The sequence below is a fragment of the Nomascus leucogenys genome, chromosome 3 (genome assembly GCF_006542625.1).
Source record: "Nomascus leucogenys isolate Asia chromosome 3, Asia_NLE_v1, whole genome shotgun sequence".
In the NCBI taxonomy this organism is placed as follows: domain Eukaryota; kingdom Metazoa; phylum Chordata; class Mammalia; order Primates; family Hylobatidae; genus Nomascus; species Nomascus leucogenys.
In genome coordinates, this window is record NC_044383.1 from 6445818 (window position 1) to 6466014 (window position 20197).

General features: G+C 44.8%; 1 protein-coding gene across 2 annotated transcripts in view; it reads right to left on the reverse strand.

Annotated features, from left to right (window-relative positions):
- DOCK1 (dedicator of cytokinesis 1) overlaps window positions 1-20197 on the reverse strand; it is a 544856-nt gene that overhangs the window by 371100 nt on the left and 153559 nt on the right. For both annotated transcript variants that reach the window (XM_012505804.2, XM_003280960.2), the window contains exon 23: window positions 17502-17610. In XM_012505804.2, coding sequence (XP_012361258.1) covers window positions 17502-17610 — 109 coding nt within the window. The remainder of the gene's footprint in view (window positions 1-17501; window positions 17611-20197) is intronic.

A 20197-nucleotide genomic window follows, 5' to 3' on the forward strand; every position in this document is an offset into this window, starting at 1 on the left:
ATGCCCATTTCTCCTCCTATGTCTTCTCTGGAAGATCTTAACCTTTATTTAAAACACAAACAAACAAACAAAATAAACCCATATGTCAATTTCCAGTGTGTCAGCTCAGGATCTCTAATATTGTCTCTGATTAGCACAGTACGTCCTCATCCACATTCCTCTTCTCGGCACTGAATACCAGGGGTGGAACGAGGCTGCCTGCCTCCACACCAGCCCCTGGGCTCCCAAGAGAACAACCCATTCCCACCACCTCCTTCCACTGTCCCTCTCCCTCCCATCCATACCCTCCTGCCCCTCCATGGAATGCTCCCCCATCTCAACTCACACCCACCCCTCAAAGCTCAGGGCAGTCCCATCTGCTCCGAGGAGGCCTCATCTGGTGGTTTCAGTGCACTTGCCACTTTCTTTAGGTCCTTGTCTTGCCTGCAATCTCTCGTCTGGACACCCAATGATGCAGTGATGTACCACGCAATCTGTCATCTATTTGGGGGGTCGAATACCTGGTTTCCTCTCCTGCAGTCAGAATCCAACATCTTCCACTGTACATTCCTCATGGCATCTGCCTAGCATGAGTCCATAACTGGTACCAAATAAGCACTTAATATGCTATAAAATCAAGTAATCCCACCCATGCCATCCTTGAATCCATGTGAAAAGTGCATGTATCTTAAAACACTACCTTTTCCAGTAACATCCACGAAGAGGCCCAAGTCTGGAGAAGCCGACCGACATGAAGCAGCACTGGAGAAGTACCTAGCATTGCTTTCTTGATAAGAACTTTTTTTATTTTTATTTTGAGACAGAGTCTCGCTCTGTCACCTAGGCTGGTGTGCAGTGGCGTAATCTCAGCTCACTGCAACCTCTGCCTCCTGGGTTCAAGTGATTCTCCCACCTCAGTCTCCCGAGTAGCCGGGATTACAGGGGCCCACCACCACGCCCAGCTAATATTTGTATATTTAGTAGATATGGAGCTTCACCATGTTGGCCAGGTTGGTCTCAAACTCCTGACCTCAAGTGATCCACCCACCTCAGCCTCCTAAAGTGCTGGGATTACAGGCGTGAGCCACCGCGCTTGGCCCTCGTGGTAAGAACTTAATTAACAACAAGCAAGCTGACCTCAGAGAAATTTAAGTTACCCTGACATTTTCTTTCAAGAATCATCCTCCTTGCCATTCGCACGGGGCATCCAACCCCTATCACCACACTCTCAAGGGCTTCTGGCACCTCCCTGCGTCTGTTCTCAAACGCCTGCAGACAGCAGTGAAACTCCAGGCAAGAAGGCAGGAGCAAAGTGCCAGAGGTGCTGCAGAATTCCTGCACCCCAAGGACAAGGAGGGGCCCCCAACATGGAAATGCCACTAGAAGGAAGGAGGAAGGCACAGGCCCTGGGGTAGATGAGGGTGCCCCCCATCAGCCCTGGGCAGAGATGGGGCTGAGGCCAGGCCTGGAATGGAGTCTTGGGTTTCAATGGAGCAGCTCCACCAATGAGGTGGGAAGGCAAGGATCCCGGAGGAGCTGAGCAGGGAGGAGAAACCAGGGTGCCGGCGTGGGGGACGCAGCTGCACATGTTGCAGGAACCCTCACCACTCCCTGAGGCATGCTCTGCTTTTGACCTTGAACTCCAAGGTCCTCACCAAGGTTTACGCCACGACGCCTGTTTTCTGGTTCTTGGTATTTTCTTTTTTTTTTTTGAGACAGAGTCTTGCTCTGTCATCCAGGGTGGAGTGCAGTGGTGTGATCTCGGCTCACTGCAACCTCTACCTCCTAGTTCAAGCGATTCTCCTGCCTCAGCCTCCCGAGTAGCAGGGACTACAGGCATGTGCCACCACACCCGGCTAATTTTTTGTATTTTTAGTAGAGATGGGGTTTCACCGTGTTAGCCAGGATGGTCTCGATCTCCTGACCTCGTGATCCACCCACCTCAGCCTCCCAAAGTGCTGGGATTACAGGCGTGAGCCACCGCGCCCAGCCGATATTTTCTTAATGGATCTTTGCTGATCATTTTAGTTGAAGTTTTGGTGTCACTTGCTGTCAGAAATTTCTCAATTTATCAGCATCTCCTTGAATGCTGATTTGACTCAACCTTTGCATCCCTCTGTGTAAGAAGGACATATTACCTGTGCACATGGCAAGATGCCCACACACTGGGTGGAGAAACACAGCACAGAACAGTGCTGGCCACGAGCGTATCACCGGCTCACTCAAAAACACACGTAGCACCCACATAGGAAGAGAAAGTTTTGTGAACGATCATAAGCTTCTCAAACACTGGTAAATAATAAAAGTACAAAGTGCCCTAAAATAACACACAGGAATCTAGCACTCAGCCTGGGCCACATGGAGTGATATGGTTTGGCTCTGTGTCCCCACCCAAATCTCATCTCGAATTGTAATCCCCATGTGTCGGGTGAGGGGCCTGGTGGGAAGTGACTGAATCACGGGGGCGGACTTCCCCCTTGCTGTTCTCATGACAGTGAGTTCTCATGAGATCTGATGGTTTAAAGTGTATGTCACTTCCCTCTCTGGTCTCTCTCCTGCCGCCACGTGAAAAAGGTCCTTGTTCCCCTTCGTCTTTGTCCCCTTCGTCTTCCTCCATGACTGTAAGTTTCCCGAGGTCTCCTAGTCATGCTTCCCGTTAAACCTGTGGAACTGTAGGTCAAGTAAACCTCTTTTCTCCATAAATTACCCGGTCTCAGGTAGTTCTTTATAGCAGTGTGAAAACAGAACTAATATATGATGAAACCGTATCTCTACAAAAATCAGCCATTTGTGGTGGTGCTGGCCTATAGTCCCAGCTACTTTGGAAGCTGAGGTGGAAGGGTCACTTGAGCCTGGGAGGTCGAGGCTACAGTGAGCCAAGATTGTGCCACTGCACTCCAGCCTAAGTGACAGTGAGACTCAGTCTCAGTACATCAATCAAATCAATCAATCAATGAAAGAAAAACCATGAAAAAACTTGATGGCCACCTAATTTCTCAGACATAACACCTCTCCTTTTTTTTTTTTTTTTTTTTTTTTTTTTTTTTTTTTTTTTTTTTTTTGAGACAGTTTTGCTCTTGTTGCCCAGGCGGGAGTGCAATGGCGTGATCTCAGCTCACCGCAACCTCCACCTCCTGTGTTCAGGCGATTCTCCTGCCTCAGCCTCCCAAGTAGCTGGGACTACAGGCATGCACCACCAAGCCCAGCTAATTTTGCATTTTTAGTAGAGCCAGGGTTTCTTCATGTTGGTCAGGCTGGTCTCGAACTCCCAACCTCAGGTGATCCACCTGCCTCAGCATCCCAGAGTGCTGGGACTACAGGTGTGAGCCACCGCACCCAGCCAACACCTCTACTTTCAATCTTCAGTAGTGACCATATAAAATGTTTAATGTCAGAATGTGTATTTCTTGGAATTACATGAAAATGTCCTTTTCAAAAATCAACTAGACTTGTGTCACATTTCACCTAATCAGATGAGAACTACCGTTCTTTCTTCATCATTTCACTAGATAGAAGACGATTTATGATTTAAAAAATAGTGATTCTAAGAATTATTATCTAAAGGTGACACAGGCAAGAAGAAAACCTACTTTGTTTTAATAAGATACACTTTTTATAGCCCCTTTTTTCTTCTACCTCTTTCCTAATTCAATGTACCATATTGAATGTATAGGATTTCCCAAGGGAAAAATAATTCTACTTGAATTATAAAAGTGTCACATTCACAGTTCATGGAGAATAATACTGTTCAGTTTCTAATCAAAACTATACTGACTGGCACAGGATTCTAAATAAAGCCAGTGTAATGTACAAATTTAAAATCTGACTTGAGTGATGTCATGAAAAAAGCACTGGGCTCAAGAACAGAGAACTGGGGTCTGGTCATCCCACCTAGGACCCCTCTGTTCCTGGGCAAGTTCCTGAAAAAACTAAAGATGTGACTTTCTAACCTCCTAATTCCCTGATTCTTGATATTGACTATTTGGGTGCTTGAGAAATCCAACCTCATATAACTCCATGATTTCATCAATACATACACAAAAGTAATTTATTCTATCATAAAATTCTGCAAAAACAGTTTTAATGAAATTTTGCAAGTATTCGATATAACAGAGCTAATGATTTTTTAAGCTCACATATGAAATATTCCTTTTTCCCTCTTGATAATGCTATAGTGGTAGTTGACATGTTTCTCAATAAAATGTTTCCTGGGACATATTTAAAGTCTGGTCTCCTCCCAGGCCTCGGTTTGGGCTACTTGGCATGCCGGCAGAACACCAATCCTAAATGAAGCTTTTAACTACCCTTTCCATCAGCTCAGCAGACAGCTCCAAAGAATAGCTGCAAAACCCATTTCACAAAGTCACCAATTTGCACTGGCTTCAGCTGCATTTACAAATGTCCCTTCAGCCTTCCTGCGAGTCCTCTCATCCCTCTTTCTCCATTTTCTGCATTATGAACCTCTACTTCTGTTTCAACTTCACAGTCTTTTCCTTTCAGGGATAGCCTCCTGCTTAAAAGAAGAAGGTTAACGACAGTTCTGTCTGAAGATTAATACTGCCTTAAAGAGAGAGACGGTCACTCTGTGTCCTCGAAGACTATTAGACAAAAAAGAAAACTGCAAGCCTCTGGCTATTGGCAGACACTTTTCCCCCAAATGGAGAGAAATAAATACTAAGCCAAGAGGAGGATATCTTCTAAATCCTCAACTCACTCATGCCTGACACTTGGACTCTCAAACTACGTGAATCAATTAATTTCCTTCTTTCTAATGTGAATTGGAGTTGGGTTTATGTAATCAGATTACTGGAGCTTTCCAGCAGACTTGAAGTCGAGTAGTGCCAGTCCTCTGACTTTGTTCTCCATAAATATTGTGGTGACTATTCTGGGTCTTCTGCCTTTCCACACGAACTTCTGAATCGGTCGGTCAATAGCCACAAAATAACTTGCTGGGATTTTGATTGGGACTGCAGTGAATCTGTAGATCAAGTTGGGAAGAACTCAACTTAATGTTGAGTGACCTATAAGCATGGAATACCTTTCCTTTGATTTAGATCTTATTTGAGGTTTATGCAATTTGCAATCAAAATAGGCCTCAACGCTGCAAACTTAAAACATAAAAAGAATCTACAAACACCTATGGTGAATGCATTTATAAATGCCACATCGTAAGTGAGGTGCAGATGAGCCTTTGCAGGCCTAGGATCTTCAGTTCACTTGAGAAGTCCTTGTTTAGACTGGTCTGCTCTAAACGCTGGTATCTCTAGGAAGGGCTCCTAGGGACAGATGCATTTTAAGAAGCCAGACAAGAGCTAGTGGATGTGGGATATAAATGTTTCCATCAATGAGTCAGCTATTAAGACGCACAGGCTTTGCATGATTACGTTCTCTGCCCATCCCTTTAGAAAGCTTTCTCATTATTTTTAACCACCACCATGGCAGTGCTGGGAGGATCCCAAGAGATAACACGCATCAAAGGCTTTGGTGCCTGAGAGTACTGCACGAACAGAAGGGATTAGGATTACTTCATGCTCCACAACCCCTCTGGACAAAAGTGGCAGCGTAGTTCTCTCCAAACCATACGAGAGCCTAGGTTTGGCATTTTCCTCTGCTGAATTACATATCCAAGCACCTAATGGTGACTACCTTCGTATCGGCACAACTACCAATGGCCAACCAGCCAACAGCCCCAGACTATGAAGTGAATACCAGACAAGGGGCAGAGGCAGGACACTGTTCACAAACTAAAGGAAAATGGAAACCCTGTCCTAAAAACCAGGAATGTCGTTAGAAATGGCAGATGCATACAAAGGAAGAGGAGAGCCAAAATGTGCAGCAAGAAGTGAGTGCCTATCAGCACCGTGCAGCTGGCAGGTACAGCTTTCCCATAATGGAGCAAGGCAGGAACTAACAGGCCCAGCAGTTCCCAGAGGGAGATGATTTTCAAACGGGGTCTCGGGCGCAGAAGCCCACCCTTGATGTCTACACATTCTATAGGCTTCATGGCTTTATTTTTTCACAGTGTCCCACAGCTGCTTGAGGCAAAAGTTTGGGAGAGAACCACAATGCCTCCCTTCCTCTTCCTCACCTTCCATAACAGATCCACCACCACCAAGGTTGCGAACGCATCCATCCCTTCACTAAAGTCTACCAAGAGTGCGGCCCACAACCAGTGTGTTCCCAACCTGGAGCCATCTCCTCACACCTGCTGTATCCCCCAACCTGGAGCCATCTCCTCACACCTGCTGTATCCCCTACCCCAGGGGACATCTGGCAGTGCCTGGAGACATTTTTGGTTACCATGACCAGGGAGTGCTACTGGGATCGAGCCGGCATTGCTGCTAAACATGCTCTGATGCATAAGATACAGACAATCCAGCTCCAAATGTCAAGAGGGCTGCGGTGGAGAGCATGCTCTACCCCAAGGCACTAGTCTGGGTCACATGACAGCTTTTCACTCTCCCTTCCTCTCTCAACCCCTCTAACTGAAATGGCTGAAATGACCCTTGGAAAAGCCAACTCTGACCTGACCAGCCCTCTCCAGCGGCCTCCGCAGATCCAGCACAGCCCTGCCTATGCCTGGCCCTGCCTCTCCATCCTCTCAGGATCCCCGCCTTCTCAGGGCTCACCCTATCCAGCCACAGCTGCTGATCTCGTAATTTCTTGAATGCAGCAAACACCTTCCTGTCTGCTGCCTCTGCCTAGAGTTTCCCCACAACCCGCACTTTCCTTAACTCACTCCTTTTTGAAACCTTCTTTGAACCCCTAAACTACTTCCAACGCCCCGATATACCTTGTCACCCTGATCTTTACTTTTTCTTAAAATGAGTGATTACAATCCACAATGATAATTTTATGTCTGTGATTTGCTTAAAATCACATATTGCAACTGTGCAACTCTATACATAGGGGATAGTTACTGAGTTCACACCTGCCTTGCTCACTCCAATGGAACCACCATGAGAATACAGAGCATATCTGTGTGATTGGTGCTGTAACCCCTCAGTGCCTAGCACAGTGCCTGGCACACAGGAGAATGAACATGTGATTGAAGGAATTTTTTAAACAGATGAATACATAACTCAGTGATGAGGTACTAAGCATAATTCTACTCTGAGACCTGCTCACTTTCAGAGAAACGCTGAGTAAATCTTGACCATGATGGAGGAAGGAGAAAGGGGCTCACTGGCACCTTGCATGTTGGCAGCAGGCAGAATCCAAGACCGAGGGCACAGATGTGGGAGGAGCACCTGACAAGAGAGATCTTTGAACAAGGTCAGGGGTGGGAGAAGAAAATGAGTTCAGGTCCCTGAGCACTGAAGCCACCACAGCCAAAGGAGAGATTTTCCACCAGTGAGCATCATTACTGGGGGCAGGGCAGGAGGGATGGCAGCAAGTGCCTAGAATTCTGCAATCTCAAATTAAAGCCTTGTCCTCTAATAGCTGGCAATGTGAAGGAATCAACACGGAAAAACGGTTCATAAAATTAAAGAAAACATAAACACACACTACTTATCAATGAAATAATTTGTTGCAGCCTTAAAATATTAAAAGCAAAATTGTAGCATTCAACAATAGAAAAATTAATTTGAGGAAAAATCATCTGATTAAGCAAATGACTGCACATCAATTAGGCACATGTTCTGAAGTGGCATACAGCCATTACAATTATGACTACACATTAATAATGGAAAGGTGTTGTGATATAATGATGAAAAATCAGTAAACCAAAAACGACGCAGGTTGCAAGTATAAACATTTTGATGCGCATGCACTAGAATTGGAAGAAAACCAATAGAAATACTTGGTTTGCTGAAGAAACGGTGGAAAAGAGATGATTTTCATTTCAGCTACTGTTGCATTTCTGCAAGGTCGTGCTACTGCTGCATTTCTGCTACTGTTGCAAGGTACTGTACATAGTATAAATGTGGGTGGAGAGGTGGTCAAGGAAACAAGTGTATTTATCCAGACCTCTCCTGATTAATTCTTGCCTATGTGAGTGGTATTGCTCCCTCCAGAGAGGGCAGGAAGAATCCTAGGAAGCAACGGAGACTGGAATGCTGCAGCACCTGGTGAGTTCAGATCTCAGCCAGACTACCCAACCCTTGGCAGGACCACAGACCAGCAAGCAGTATAATGAAATGGGGAGCATTTGGACCCACAGGTCCTCTAAGAGCAAGCCATAAAATATTTTCTTCACTTCCTTCCTTCTTCTGCTGAGTCTTTCTTAACATGACACACTTGCAAGTGTGTCATCATCTGTGCGTAGGGCAAACTTATCAAATCAAAATAGTCCAGAATGTCAGACAGCTGAGGGCAGGCAGCCCGAATGAAGCCAGCCCTGAAGGCTGCAAGAACTGAGACCAGGTGCCCTACCCACAAACACTACTGCTCACACAGCAGCTGTCTGTGCAAGGCGAGGCCTGGCCACTTCTGACCCAATATATGGCCAGGGACCCACAACCTTAGCATCACATCACCTGGGAGTTGATTACAATGAAACATCTTGAGGCCCCCTCCCTACAGAGTCAGAATCACATTTTAACAAGACCTCCAGGTGACTCGTGTGCACACTGGATTCTAAGAAGTTTCCAGTCCTGCAGCTCCCATGTCAAACTGACTGTGGGTGCCTGGCTAAGGACCCACTTCCTCTCCAGTCCTTTGTTCACCACTGACCTGACTGCCAGTGGCCTCCGCACTGACGTCCACAATGACTTCTACCGTGGGTGAAATTGTGTCCTTCAAAAGGCTACGTTCAGGCCAAGTGCCTATAATCCTAGCACTCTGGGAGGCTGAGGCGGGCAGATCACAAGGTCAGGAATTCGAGACCGGCCTCGCAAACGTGTGAAACCCTGTCTCTACTAAAAATACAAAAATTAGCTGGGTGTGTTGGTGGGCGCCTATAATCCCAGCTACTTGGGAGGCTGAGGCAGGAGAATCGTTTGAACCCGGGAGGTGGAGGTTGCAGTGAGCTGAGATCACACCATTGCACTCCAGCCTGGGTGACAGGGCAAGACTCCATCTCTAAAAAAAAAAAAAAAACACAGGCTACATTCAAGTTCTAACCCTTGGGACCTGTGAACGTTTTGGAAACAGTCTTTTTTCAGACATAATCAAGTTGACCCGAGGCCACGCCACAGTAGAGTTGGCCCTGAATTTAACATGACTGATGTCCTCTTAAGAGAAGAGACACAAAGACAGACACACAGGGAGAGTGCCATGTGAAGACGGGGGCAGAGACTGGAGCGAGGCGTCTGCAAGTCAGGAAATACCAAGGATCACCAGAAACCTAGAGAATGGCACAGAACACATCATCTCTTGGAGCAGCCAAAAGGAACCTGCCCTGCCGGCACCCTGATTTCAAGCTTCTAATCTCCAAGACTCTGAGAGAAGAAAAAACCGCTGTTTTAAGCTACCAAGTTTGTAGTATTTCGTTAGAGGAACTTCCAAACTTGGCCCACTCACATCCTTGACTCTGGGACCTCCCTCTCTTCTCTATGTTGCAGGAGAACTCTCCAGAAGGCCTGGCCTGTTGCTGATTCTCAGCAAGTGTAGTCATTCCTGTCATGGTTGGCTTCACCTGAGTTGCCAGCCTCAGCTCCCCAATATTCTAATTCAACAAGTCTGTCTCCACACGGACGATGTGACCTAGATGGTCCTCATCCAAACCACTGCATCTGTGTCCCCACAAATGATGAGAGACTCTCAAATAGACTCCTGACTCATACCCATGACATCCTCGGATCAATTAACACCATCATTGCACCCCCTCCTCCACTCAAAATCAAGAAGGTGAAAATATTTTATGACTTGCTCTTAGGAAACCCTTCTGGCTCAAAATGCTCCCAGATTTCTTTAAGCTACTTGCTGGTCTATGACGGTGCCAACATCTCATTGGTCGGTTTGCTCCAGGCCCTGATTCATCAGGTCAGAGGGAGTGGAACTCACCGGAGTTCTCGTCTCCTTACCTAACTTGGCCAACAATCCTGTACCAAGAAACACAAAGATCACAGAAGCAGGTGGCTTCTGAGAGAGGGAAGTGGCTCCCGACTCATCTACCATGGCAGCTGCATAGCCCAATGCCAGAAAGCATGGAAGGAAGTGGAAAAGAAACACAGACAGATGGGAGCTCTAGTGGAAACCAAGGAAGGGCAGACACATTTCATACACATGGCCCCAATGAAAGAAGCAGAGTCATCACCCAGGAATCAAGTCCTAATCGCCTTGATCATGACTTTCATGCGACTTTAGAGCATTTGAAAATCTGGATGCCTCAGAGCAAACCAGATGGAGCATGGCCTTTGCCATAGACAGAAAGGTCAGCCAAGCACTGTTCATGAAAACTGAAAACTAGAAACCAGCTAAGTGCCCTCAAATGGAAAATTGGTTAAGTAAGTTATCATACAGCCATGAGGCAATGTGTAACCTCTGAAAATGTGTGCTTGAAAAATACTGAAGGACACGGGCAGATACATACAGAAAAATGCAACACTGTAAAAGTGTGTGTGTGTGTCTGTGTGTATATACACACAAGAATTTATACTATACATATGTTACATTTCTATGTGTATATATAGGTGTGGGTGTATACATATGTGTGTGTATATATAGGATAATGCTAAATGAGCAAAAAGAGCTCACCATTATAAAAACAAAAATGCTAACAGTGTAATCTCTGGAAGGTAGGGTGATAAATGATTCTTATTTTTCTTAATTAACTTTTTGGCATTTTCTAACCAGATCACATGTTACTTTTAAACTGAGGGCAAAGACACAATAAATGGCTGCTTTGTTTAATGCAACAGGACTTGATATCTTTATGAAAATCTGGAACACGCATATAAAGACGAAGGGGCGAAGTCAGGAGCTGCTGTAGGAGAGGTGCCAGACAGGCCCAAAGTTACTCAGTGAAACGTGACTTCCTCACCTGCAAGCAAATCCTATTCCATCCGATCTTAAATTATCACCATCCCTAACACATTCAGATCATTTGTTCTGAGGACAATAAAGTTCTATGTGTACAAATTTGTGAGTAGCAGTGTGGATCCCAGATGCTAGCCCGGAAATAAATACACAAAAAGCAGCAAAAACTTCTCATAAGGAAGAATTCTGGGTAAGATTTAAGGCAAGAAAATACAGTTCATTTCAAGTCAGGAAATTATTTTTAAGAGAATCAAAAAACGTGCCTCTTGGAGGACAGAATTCACCCATCAGCTGTATTTACTGAGATTACAGAATAGCTTATTTCAACACAGCTCCTCTCTAAGAAAGCCAGATGGAAATGGTGCTATGTGATGGTTAGAATGGAAAGAGATGGGGAAGCCTGCTCCCTGGGGACAGTGCCCCAGAAGGAAGACAAACGCTCTGCATCTGTGTGCCAACCTCAGCTTGGGGGGCCTCAAATTCAATTAATCTTCACCCCAGTCCAATCCTCATGCTGGTCGGGAAAGTTGCCTGAGCGCCAGGGGCCTGGGGCTCTACACAACAATGGAAGAAATGCAGAAAGCTAACAATATTTTCATAATAAACTAAGCAGGAGACACAGGGGCAGAGTCCTGAGATGAATAAACAGCAATGTTTTTCTAATGCAAGTTGAGACCCATTAGTGCTCATGAAATAAATTTAGTGCCTGTCAACCAGCAATTTTTTTTTTTAACTGAAATACATTAGTCTAGAATAGACTAAAGGAGACTAGACTAGAAAATGCCAGAATGCATCACAGGCAATCAGTGTAGAACTTCTTCATGAGCATTTTCCAGCTTCATATGCATAACACACACACACACACATGCACACACACACAATGCACACACACACACTCACACATATACCAAGTAAGCATCAATTTCCTACTGTGGATCATGGTCAAAGTTTCCTTCTACAGAAAATTCTGGCATTCTCAGCCCCAGACAGAACAGACTATACCGAGGTCCTGCATGGAGTCGTTTTTTCTCAGGGTCATCCTAAGGGAAGGTAGTAATATTTGTGGACTTGAAATGATGTCAGTGCCTGCAAGAACTGACTGAAAAGCCCCAAACGCCTGAATCCAGCACTGCAATCCACAAGTGACCAAGAAACAGCCACCTGCTGCCAACACAGTGGGGCCATCGTGAAGGTCTCCTCCCACAAAGCCTTCGTGACCAGCCCCTTCTAACTTTCCTCCCCTCCCCTTCACACTCACCCAATTCTTATGGCATTTCATCAGAGTTTTTAAGTTGCTTTATGCATGTCCACATCGATGGAAAGCTCCACCAGGGATGATGTCAGCATCTTTCCAGCCCAAAGCATCCAGCCTGTTCTCCACTGATGTGGATGGCAGGCATGGGCCCTGTTTCCAAACACCATGGGATAGCCAGTACTTAGCAACACTGTCTCTAGGAGCCAAATGGGAAAGAGAGTGGTTCTGGAACTGGCCAACCAGGGTTTAAACCAGCGCGTTACCCCATCCCAGCCCTTGTGGCCTTAGGTAGGTTAACTAAGGTCTCTAGGCCTCAGTGTCTTCATCAGAAAGCAATCAAAGCATCTACTTAATATGGCTATTGTAAAGACTAAATCAGTTGAGAAATACAAAGCACGATGAAGAGCAGGTGATCAGTAAGTATCAGCTCCAGTTATTCTGGCACTAGGCGCTCATGCTATTTCTATCAACCACTGATTGGGGGAGCTAACCCTCAGGAGGCTCCCCACACCCAGATGTTTGGTGTTTCCTGGGGAAGGCACTGGCTCTACTTGGGTCTCCAAGAGGGAAAAAGGCTTGGAGAGCCAGGTGGGCTGCCTATGAAGCTGTCTGGAGGTCACACACTGGAATCTGACCCATTTCTCCTGGCAGCTGAAGAACAGCAGTTTTCTGAGAAACAGCAAGTCATCACCAGATGGGAGTTTCAGGAAAACACCAAAAGAGATGCCAAGGAACAAAGGGGCAGGTCCAGCACCAGGGTGCAGGAAACGGTTCCAAGACTTTTCTGCCCTAATTTCAGGAAGAACTGGGGACCTAGCAAGCCCAGTGGTTCATGAAACCACTGCCACAATAGCACAGAGAAGAGAAGACAGCAGAAGGGAATTCCGAGGCTGACTGGAGACACTGCAGCTGGGGGCGGCAGGGACACCCGAGAGGAGCAGCAGCCACAATCGCTTGGGGCAGAACAGAGAACAGGACTCGAGGGCAGAGGCAACGGGGCCAAGGACTCTCGTCACGTGGGAGAGAGAAACGACCAGGGCAAAGAAGAATCCAGAAGGCACGGGTTGAATTTCCAGAACATCTGGGCCGGGTGAAGGGGCAGCTCAAGGTGAAGACAGAAAATCTGAGATGGCAAGGAAACAGCGAGGGGTGGAGCGGGTCTCAGGGAGGGGCAAGGTCACGCAGCAGGTAGGTTTCTCCTCTTCAGAGGGAAACAGACAGAAAGAGGTGATACCGAGACACCCCAGGTCTTTTGTTTGTTTGTTTGTTTGTGTGAGACGGAGTTTTGCTCTTGTTGCTCAGGCTGGAGTGCAATGCCACGATCTCGGCTCACTGCAACCTCCACCTCCGACCCCAGGTCTTTTCAGCGCGGCAGTCGGAGCGGCATCATTCACTCAAGGTAGGTGATGTGCGGCAGGGGATATGCCTGGAGCTCGAGGAGCTGCGGAAAGAGCTGCTAAGGGAAAGCCAATATGGAATTTCAAGTGAGGTTTCAGTAGCATGGTGGGGTGCTGGGGAAAACGGGATGATTCTTCGAAAAATTCAAGCATAATTACCACGGGAAACTGCAATTCCACTTCTGGAGCACTGGCAGCAGGGTCTTCAGGAGGCACCTGTACACCCCAGTTCCCAGCAGCATGAACCACAACCACCATGAGGTGGGAACAGGCCGAGTCTCTATCCAGGGACGGGTGTGGAGGCAAAACGTGGACGAGACACACAGCAACATGACAACCTTAAAAAGGAAGAAGATTCTGACACATGCTAAGACCTGGTAGAACCTTGCAGACATTATTCCATATAAAAGAAGCCAAACACAGCCAGGCACAGTGGCTCACGCCTGTAATCCCAGTAGTTTGGGAGGCCGAGGCAGGTGAATTATTTGAGGTCAGGTGTTCGAGACCAGCCTGGCTAACATGGTGAAACCCTGTCTCTACTAAAAATTCAAAAAAATTAGCTGGGCATGGTGGCGTGTACCTGTTATCCCAGCTGCTGGGAGGATAAGGCAGAAGAATCACTTGAACCAGGAAGGTGGAGGTTGCTGTGAGCCGAGACTGCGCCACTGCACTCCAGCCTGGGCAACTGAGTGAGTCTCTGTCTCGAAAAAAAGAAACAAGCCAGACACAAAGGGCAAATGCGGTATGAGTCCACTTTCATGAGGTTCCCAGAGCCATTAAATTCTTAGACCCAGAAAGTAGAATGGTGGCTGCCAGGGGCTGCAGGGAGTTGGTGTTTGATGGGGCTGAAGTTTCATTCAGTTTGGAAAGACGAAAAAGTTCTAAAGAGGGATGGTGACTATGGTTGCACAACCATGTGATTGTACTTAATGCCACTGAACGGGACACTTAGAAATGGGGAATTTCATGTTATTTGGCCAAGGCAGTATGTTTTCAAAAAGCATTTGGCTGCAGCCCCAGGGCTGAGGGCCATTCACTGAGGGACGGTGAGGCAGCACTGAAACATCTGGGCACGGCGGGCACCTGGGGAGCGGGGCTGACGGGAGGCAGCCACCGGGCAGGGGAGTGAAGGGAGGCAGCATCCACACGCTCACTGGAGTTTCCTGGACATTTGACTTACATAAAAACTGGCCCAAGCCTCCTCCATTTGTGTTTTCTCACTTAAATGACCTTGGAAAAATTTTGTCACTAAATCAATGAAAACAGTCCTGTTGAAAATTCTAGCTGGAGACCATGTTTATCCTGCAATAAATGACTTCTGAATTTCCTCCTGCCCTCCCCCTTCACTGAGGTGTAAAACCCCGTGGCTGACTCTAATCCGCAAAGTGGATGCCAGTGGTGGGTTTGGTACCAAGAAGGGGATGGGGCCCTTCTCTACTAAAAATTCAAAAAAATTAGCCGGGCATGGTGGCGGGTGCCTGTAATCCCAGCTACTGGGAGGATGAGGCAGGAGAATCACTTGAACCAACCGTTTGGTACCAACGAGGGCCACACTTGGGGAAACAACGTTTAACCTTTTAAGTGTCACAGTCTGAAAATATACTTTGTCTATGGAAGATGGTTCACAAGGTATTTCCTTCCATTTAGACACAGCAAAACTGAAAGAGTTAAAACAACACAAAAGCCAGGCTCCCACAATGGGAAACTTTACATTTCCAACGTCGTCGAGAAAGCACCTATTGTGAAATAATATGATACCAAATTAGCAGAAGGAAGGCAACAGGTCTAATAAAATACCGTGCATCTGTCTTGCAGATGTAAGGTTTGCATCAATGCACACACGTCACTCAATTTGCTTGTGTCTTATAATAAAACACCCACTGAAGCAAGGTCTTCCCAGTTCCTAGTCACTAAGTAATCTGACTTCAAGGGAGGGAGGCAGACACAAATCAAGCCCAATCAAATTTAATAATGTAAGAATATATTTAGCAATCTAAAATTACTGCTGGGCTCAAAACTTCCTGTAATTTTTATCTATTCTTATACTACGCACGTCTGTTTTTCTAAAATGCCACTGAATTCAGTAGTAAATGTACCAAACGCATTGCTAATTTTAACCTTGGGACAATAAGACAGCTTTGGGGAATATCAAGTTGCCCAAATAACCTAAAATTTTAATGTATGCACCACCTATATTTCTTTCTGTATAAATCACCAATTTTTATAGTAAATTCATGTTAAAAAAAAATCAAGAAATCATAGTAAAGAGTCCAAATGGCTCCACTGAACAGCTGTACCACCTCTGAGATGAAAGGTAGGCTCCGACTGGATTCATGTCTACTTATGCTGGTTTCCTTGGTCACAGCGACCATAAGCCACGTCTCAACACACATACATCTCTGTTCCAGGGCATATGGCAAAGCTTTAAGGCTGGGAAGCGACTTGACCAAAATATTTTTAAGACACTAGCTGTAAGAATGCCTTCTAAAATTATACATTAAACGAACATTAAAAGAGGAAGAACAGAGGCATCTACCATGATCAGTCGAGTGACAGATGTAAGTTAATCATTTGGAAGATTCTTGTTCTTTGAAGGAATCAGTGCAGGCAGCAAATTGCAAGTTGTACAGCTCCTTCTGCAATAAGTCAGCCCAGTGAAAACCGCCATAACTGGGATAACCAAGAGTGTGGGGGTCCTGCGGCTGCTCCATGGGCCTCCCAGGCACTTCCACACCAGTGAGCAACCTAAAGAACACTCAGGCCTCATGTGAGTGGAAGGCATCTTTCTTCCAAAGGACAACAGGGTGAGACCAGGTCATCAAAAGGGGGAAGAAGGACAGACAGACAGGAACACTGGAAGGCTCGCTCTTGTGCACAGGCAAAGATCCGCTAAAGCACGAAGATTCACCACCATTTCCGGGGCATGGACACCCTGAGAAATTAGGTGTAAAACATGATTCTCATCAATTCCCCCAAATTTAAATAAAGTGAATTCAGAATCTGTCTTGCCAAAGAGCAAAGAGAGAAGCAATGAAAATATTTAAGATCACCTAGGGAGGAGGAAGAAAGGATTTCACTGCACATGCAGCATGATTATGTTCACTACAAAACAGGCTCCCGGGCCTTTCCCTCAAGTTCAGGCTTGGCAGGGCCCACAGCCCCTTCGCTCAGCCACAGGAAGCCCTTCATCTACAAGTCCACTTGGATACAAAGCTACAGCTAGATAAGAAGAATGAAGTCCAGTGTTCTGTAGCAATGTAGAGTGAAGACGGTCAACAACAATTTAGTGTATATGTTCAAAAAGCTAGTAGAAAGGATTCTGAATGTTCACAGCACAAAGAAATGAAAAATGTTCAAGGTGATGCCATGCTAATTACCCTGATTTGATCACATCGTATGCCTGTATCGAAATATCAGCGTGTGTCCCATAAATATGTACAATTTTTATGTGTCAACTAAAAATAAAATCAAAATTAAAAAAAGGCTGGGCACAGTGGCTCACGCCTATAATCCCAGCACTTTGGGAGATTGAGGTGGGTGGATCACCTGAGGTCAGGAGTTGGAGACTAGCCTGACCAATACGGTGAAATCCCATCTCTACTAAAAATAAAAAAAAATTAGCCAGGCATGGTGGCATGCACCTGTAGTCCCAACAATTCGGAAGACTGAGACAGGAGAATTGCTTGAAGCTGGGAGGCAGAGGTTGCAGTGAGCTGAGATCGCACCACTGCACTCCAAGTCTGGGCAACAGAGCGGGACTGTGTCTCAAAAAAGAAAAAAAAAAAAAGAAAAAAAGCGCACAGCTCTTAAAATCAAATTGAGGTCTCTGACATTAACAACTATACTATTTGGGGCAAGTTAATTAACTGTAATCAAAATACCTACCTCTAAAAGAGATAATGAAAGAAGAAAAGAAGAAGTCTGCCTTGGCGGTGGCCGGCACTCACCTTCACCCGGACGGTCTGGTCTGACATGCTGCTCATCATGTCGTTGATGGACCTGAAGAGCTGCAGCAAAGATTCCACGAAGTCGGCCTCTCCCTTGTTTTCATACAGTCTGCAAAGAAACACACAAACTGTGGGGGCCTGGCAGAAACACCTCAACATTTTTTGAACCCATGTCTATAGCCATGAAGGGAATCACTCGGGTGACAAGTTAGAATGAGAGACCACATCCTCAACATCTATGAAGCGAGGAAGGTGACTTGGCAGTGAGACTCATGCAGAGCACTCAGCCAAGGCAGCGTGCCTCCACATACAGAGGCTGACTCTTAATGCTACCACTCACTGCGTTTTTCATTGTAACATACTACATCTTATAAATCTGAAAAACACAGAAAATATACAGAAAGGGAGGGAGGAAAGGGCTGAGGAAGAGAAGGAGGGAAGATGGGGAAATTCAGCTTTATTTCTACCCCACAAAAATTACACTCTTAAGATGCTCTTGTGTTTTCTACCAGTGTTTTTATTTTTATTTTATTTATTTTTGTGATAGAGTCTTGCTCTTGTCACCCAGGCTGGAGTGCAATGGCATGATCTTGGCTCACTGCAACCACTGCTTCCTGGGTTCAAGCAATTATCCTGCCTCAACCTCCCAAGTAGGTGGGATTACAGGTGGCCACCACCATGCCCAGCTAATTTTTAAATTTTAGTAGGAACGAAGTTACACCATGTTGGCCAGGCTGGTCTTGAACTTCTGACCCTAAGGTGATCCACTTGCCTCGGCCTCCCAAAGTGCTGGGATTATAGGCGTGAGCCACCAGGTGGCCACTACCCGTGTTTTTAAACCCATTATGTCACAAATTGAAAATCAACAACACACTCCATTGCCTAAATTTACCGTGATCTTCTAATCCTTTAAAATGATATTACAAGAGTTGCTTTTTTATTCCAGAGTAATGGTGCTATACAAATGCATTCATTTCAACATCAGTGGTAACTGAAAAGTATTCAAGAGGTGGGACATATTCAATAAATAGGTAATAAGGAAGTTGTGCATTGGTTACATGTATGCTAATATATGTTACTAATTGAAAATAAGTCTCGTTTGTAAATTATTTATTAGCAGTTACTTCAAGTTGCAGTGTTACTAAAAAGCAACACATTTGCATTTTAAAATATTGTGACTCAGATGTTTTATTAATACAGTGTTTATTAATACTAGTTTGCTGCCTAATTAAAAATATACGATACCTGGAAACTTGTGTACGATGGAAACTTTTGTAAACTAAGTGATAACTAATTACCGTGGAGGTAGTCTGATATTTAAATGAATTCCACTGTAAAGCAACAAATTCTGTGTAAAATGGGAAATTGCAACCTAGTGGATCTGTCTTGTAAATAAAGGTTTTCAAATGGGGTTTGCTTAAATGATGTACCAAACAATTAAAATGATGGAGTCATGAACTTCTGCTTGCAAGTGACATGGAGAACACCTGGTAGACTGGTGCAACCCTTCAGGAGGCGTCAAGCTGCAATCATTTTTCCCCTCAGGACATCTGTAATTCCTAGAGCTGTATGGGGTAGAAGACTAAAAACCAAAACGAAAACCTCTATAAAGCAAAGTGGAATTTGTATCAATCATCAGAGAAAATGACTCGAGTTTGGAAAATGCCAGGGAGAGAGTCCCCAGGTAACAGAGCCGACTCTCAGATGAAAATCCTAGAAAGCCAGAGGCATAGTAAATGGAGACTGAGGCATACTAAAGGTACAATGTAGCCTTGAAACTGAGCACAGTCTCTGATTAAAATAAGATGGTCAGCCCCACTTTGTCTAGAAGAAGGCAAGGATGAATTATCTATGGAAGAAGATCACATCATCTGAAGCTTCTACAGTTTTACATACAAACGGTCTTGACTTCAAGCAAAAATTATTAAACTCAGCAGAAAACCAGACCACAGTCCAAGTGAAAAAGGAAAAAGAGAGCAGAAACAGACCCGCAGATAATCTACATATTACAGTTCCCTAGAACATCAAAACAACTATAATCATATTTGAGAACAGGGAAAATAGGATAAAAATATGACAAATAGAAGAGAAAAATTTCAGTAGAGAAATGAATCTATGAAAAAAGAATCAAATGGAAATTCTAAAACTACAAAATATACTCTGTAAAATTAAAAATTTATTATATAGATTAACAAAATAGAGAGTAGACACAGCAAGAGGCAGAATTAGTAAAATGGAAGACAATCCACAGAAAATAACTAAACAGAAGTACTGAGGAAGAGAATACAGAAAAGAGGGCTAGGAATGTACAGGCATATTGAGTAAATCTAACATACATGTAATTGAAGTGCCAGGAGAAAAGGAGGAAGATAATGGGACAAAAGTAACATTAGAACAGACAATGGCCACAAATCTTCCAAAACTGATCAAATATATCAATCAAAAAATTCAAAAATTCAATGCAGGATAAATAAAAAGCAAAAACAATCCTATGCAACCCATAGTAAGACTGTCAATAACCACAGAAAAGGAGACAAACTAAAAGCAGCAAGAAAGAAAATAATACCATTTAAATTCAAAGATGTAACAATAAGTCTGAAAGCTAATGACTTACTATAAATGAAGGAAATCAAAATAGAATAGAATAATACATGGAAGAAGAAAATAACTTCCAATCTAGAATGCTATAGTGAGTG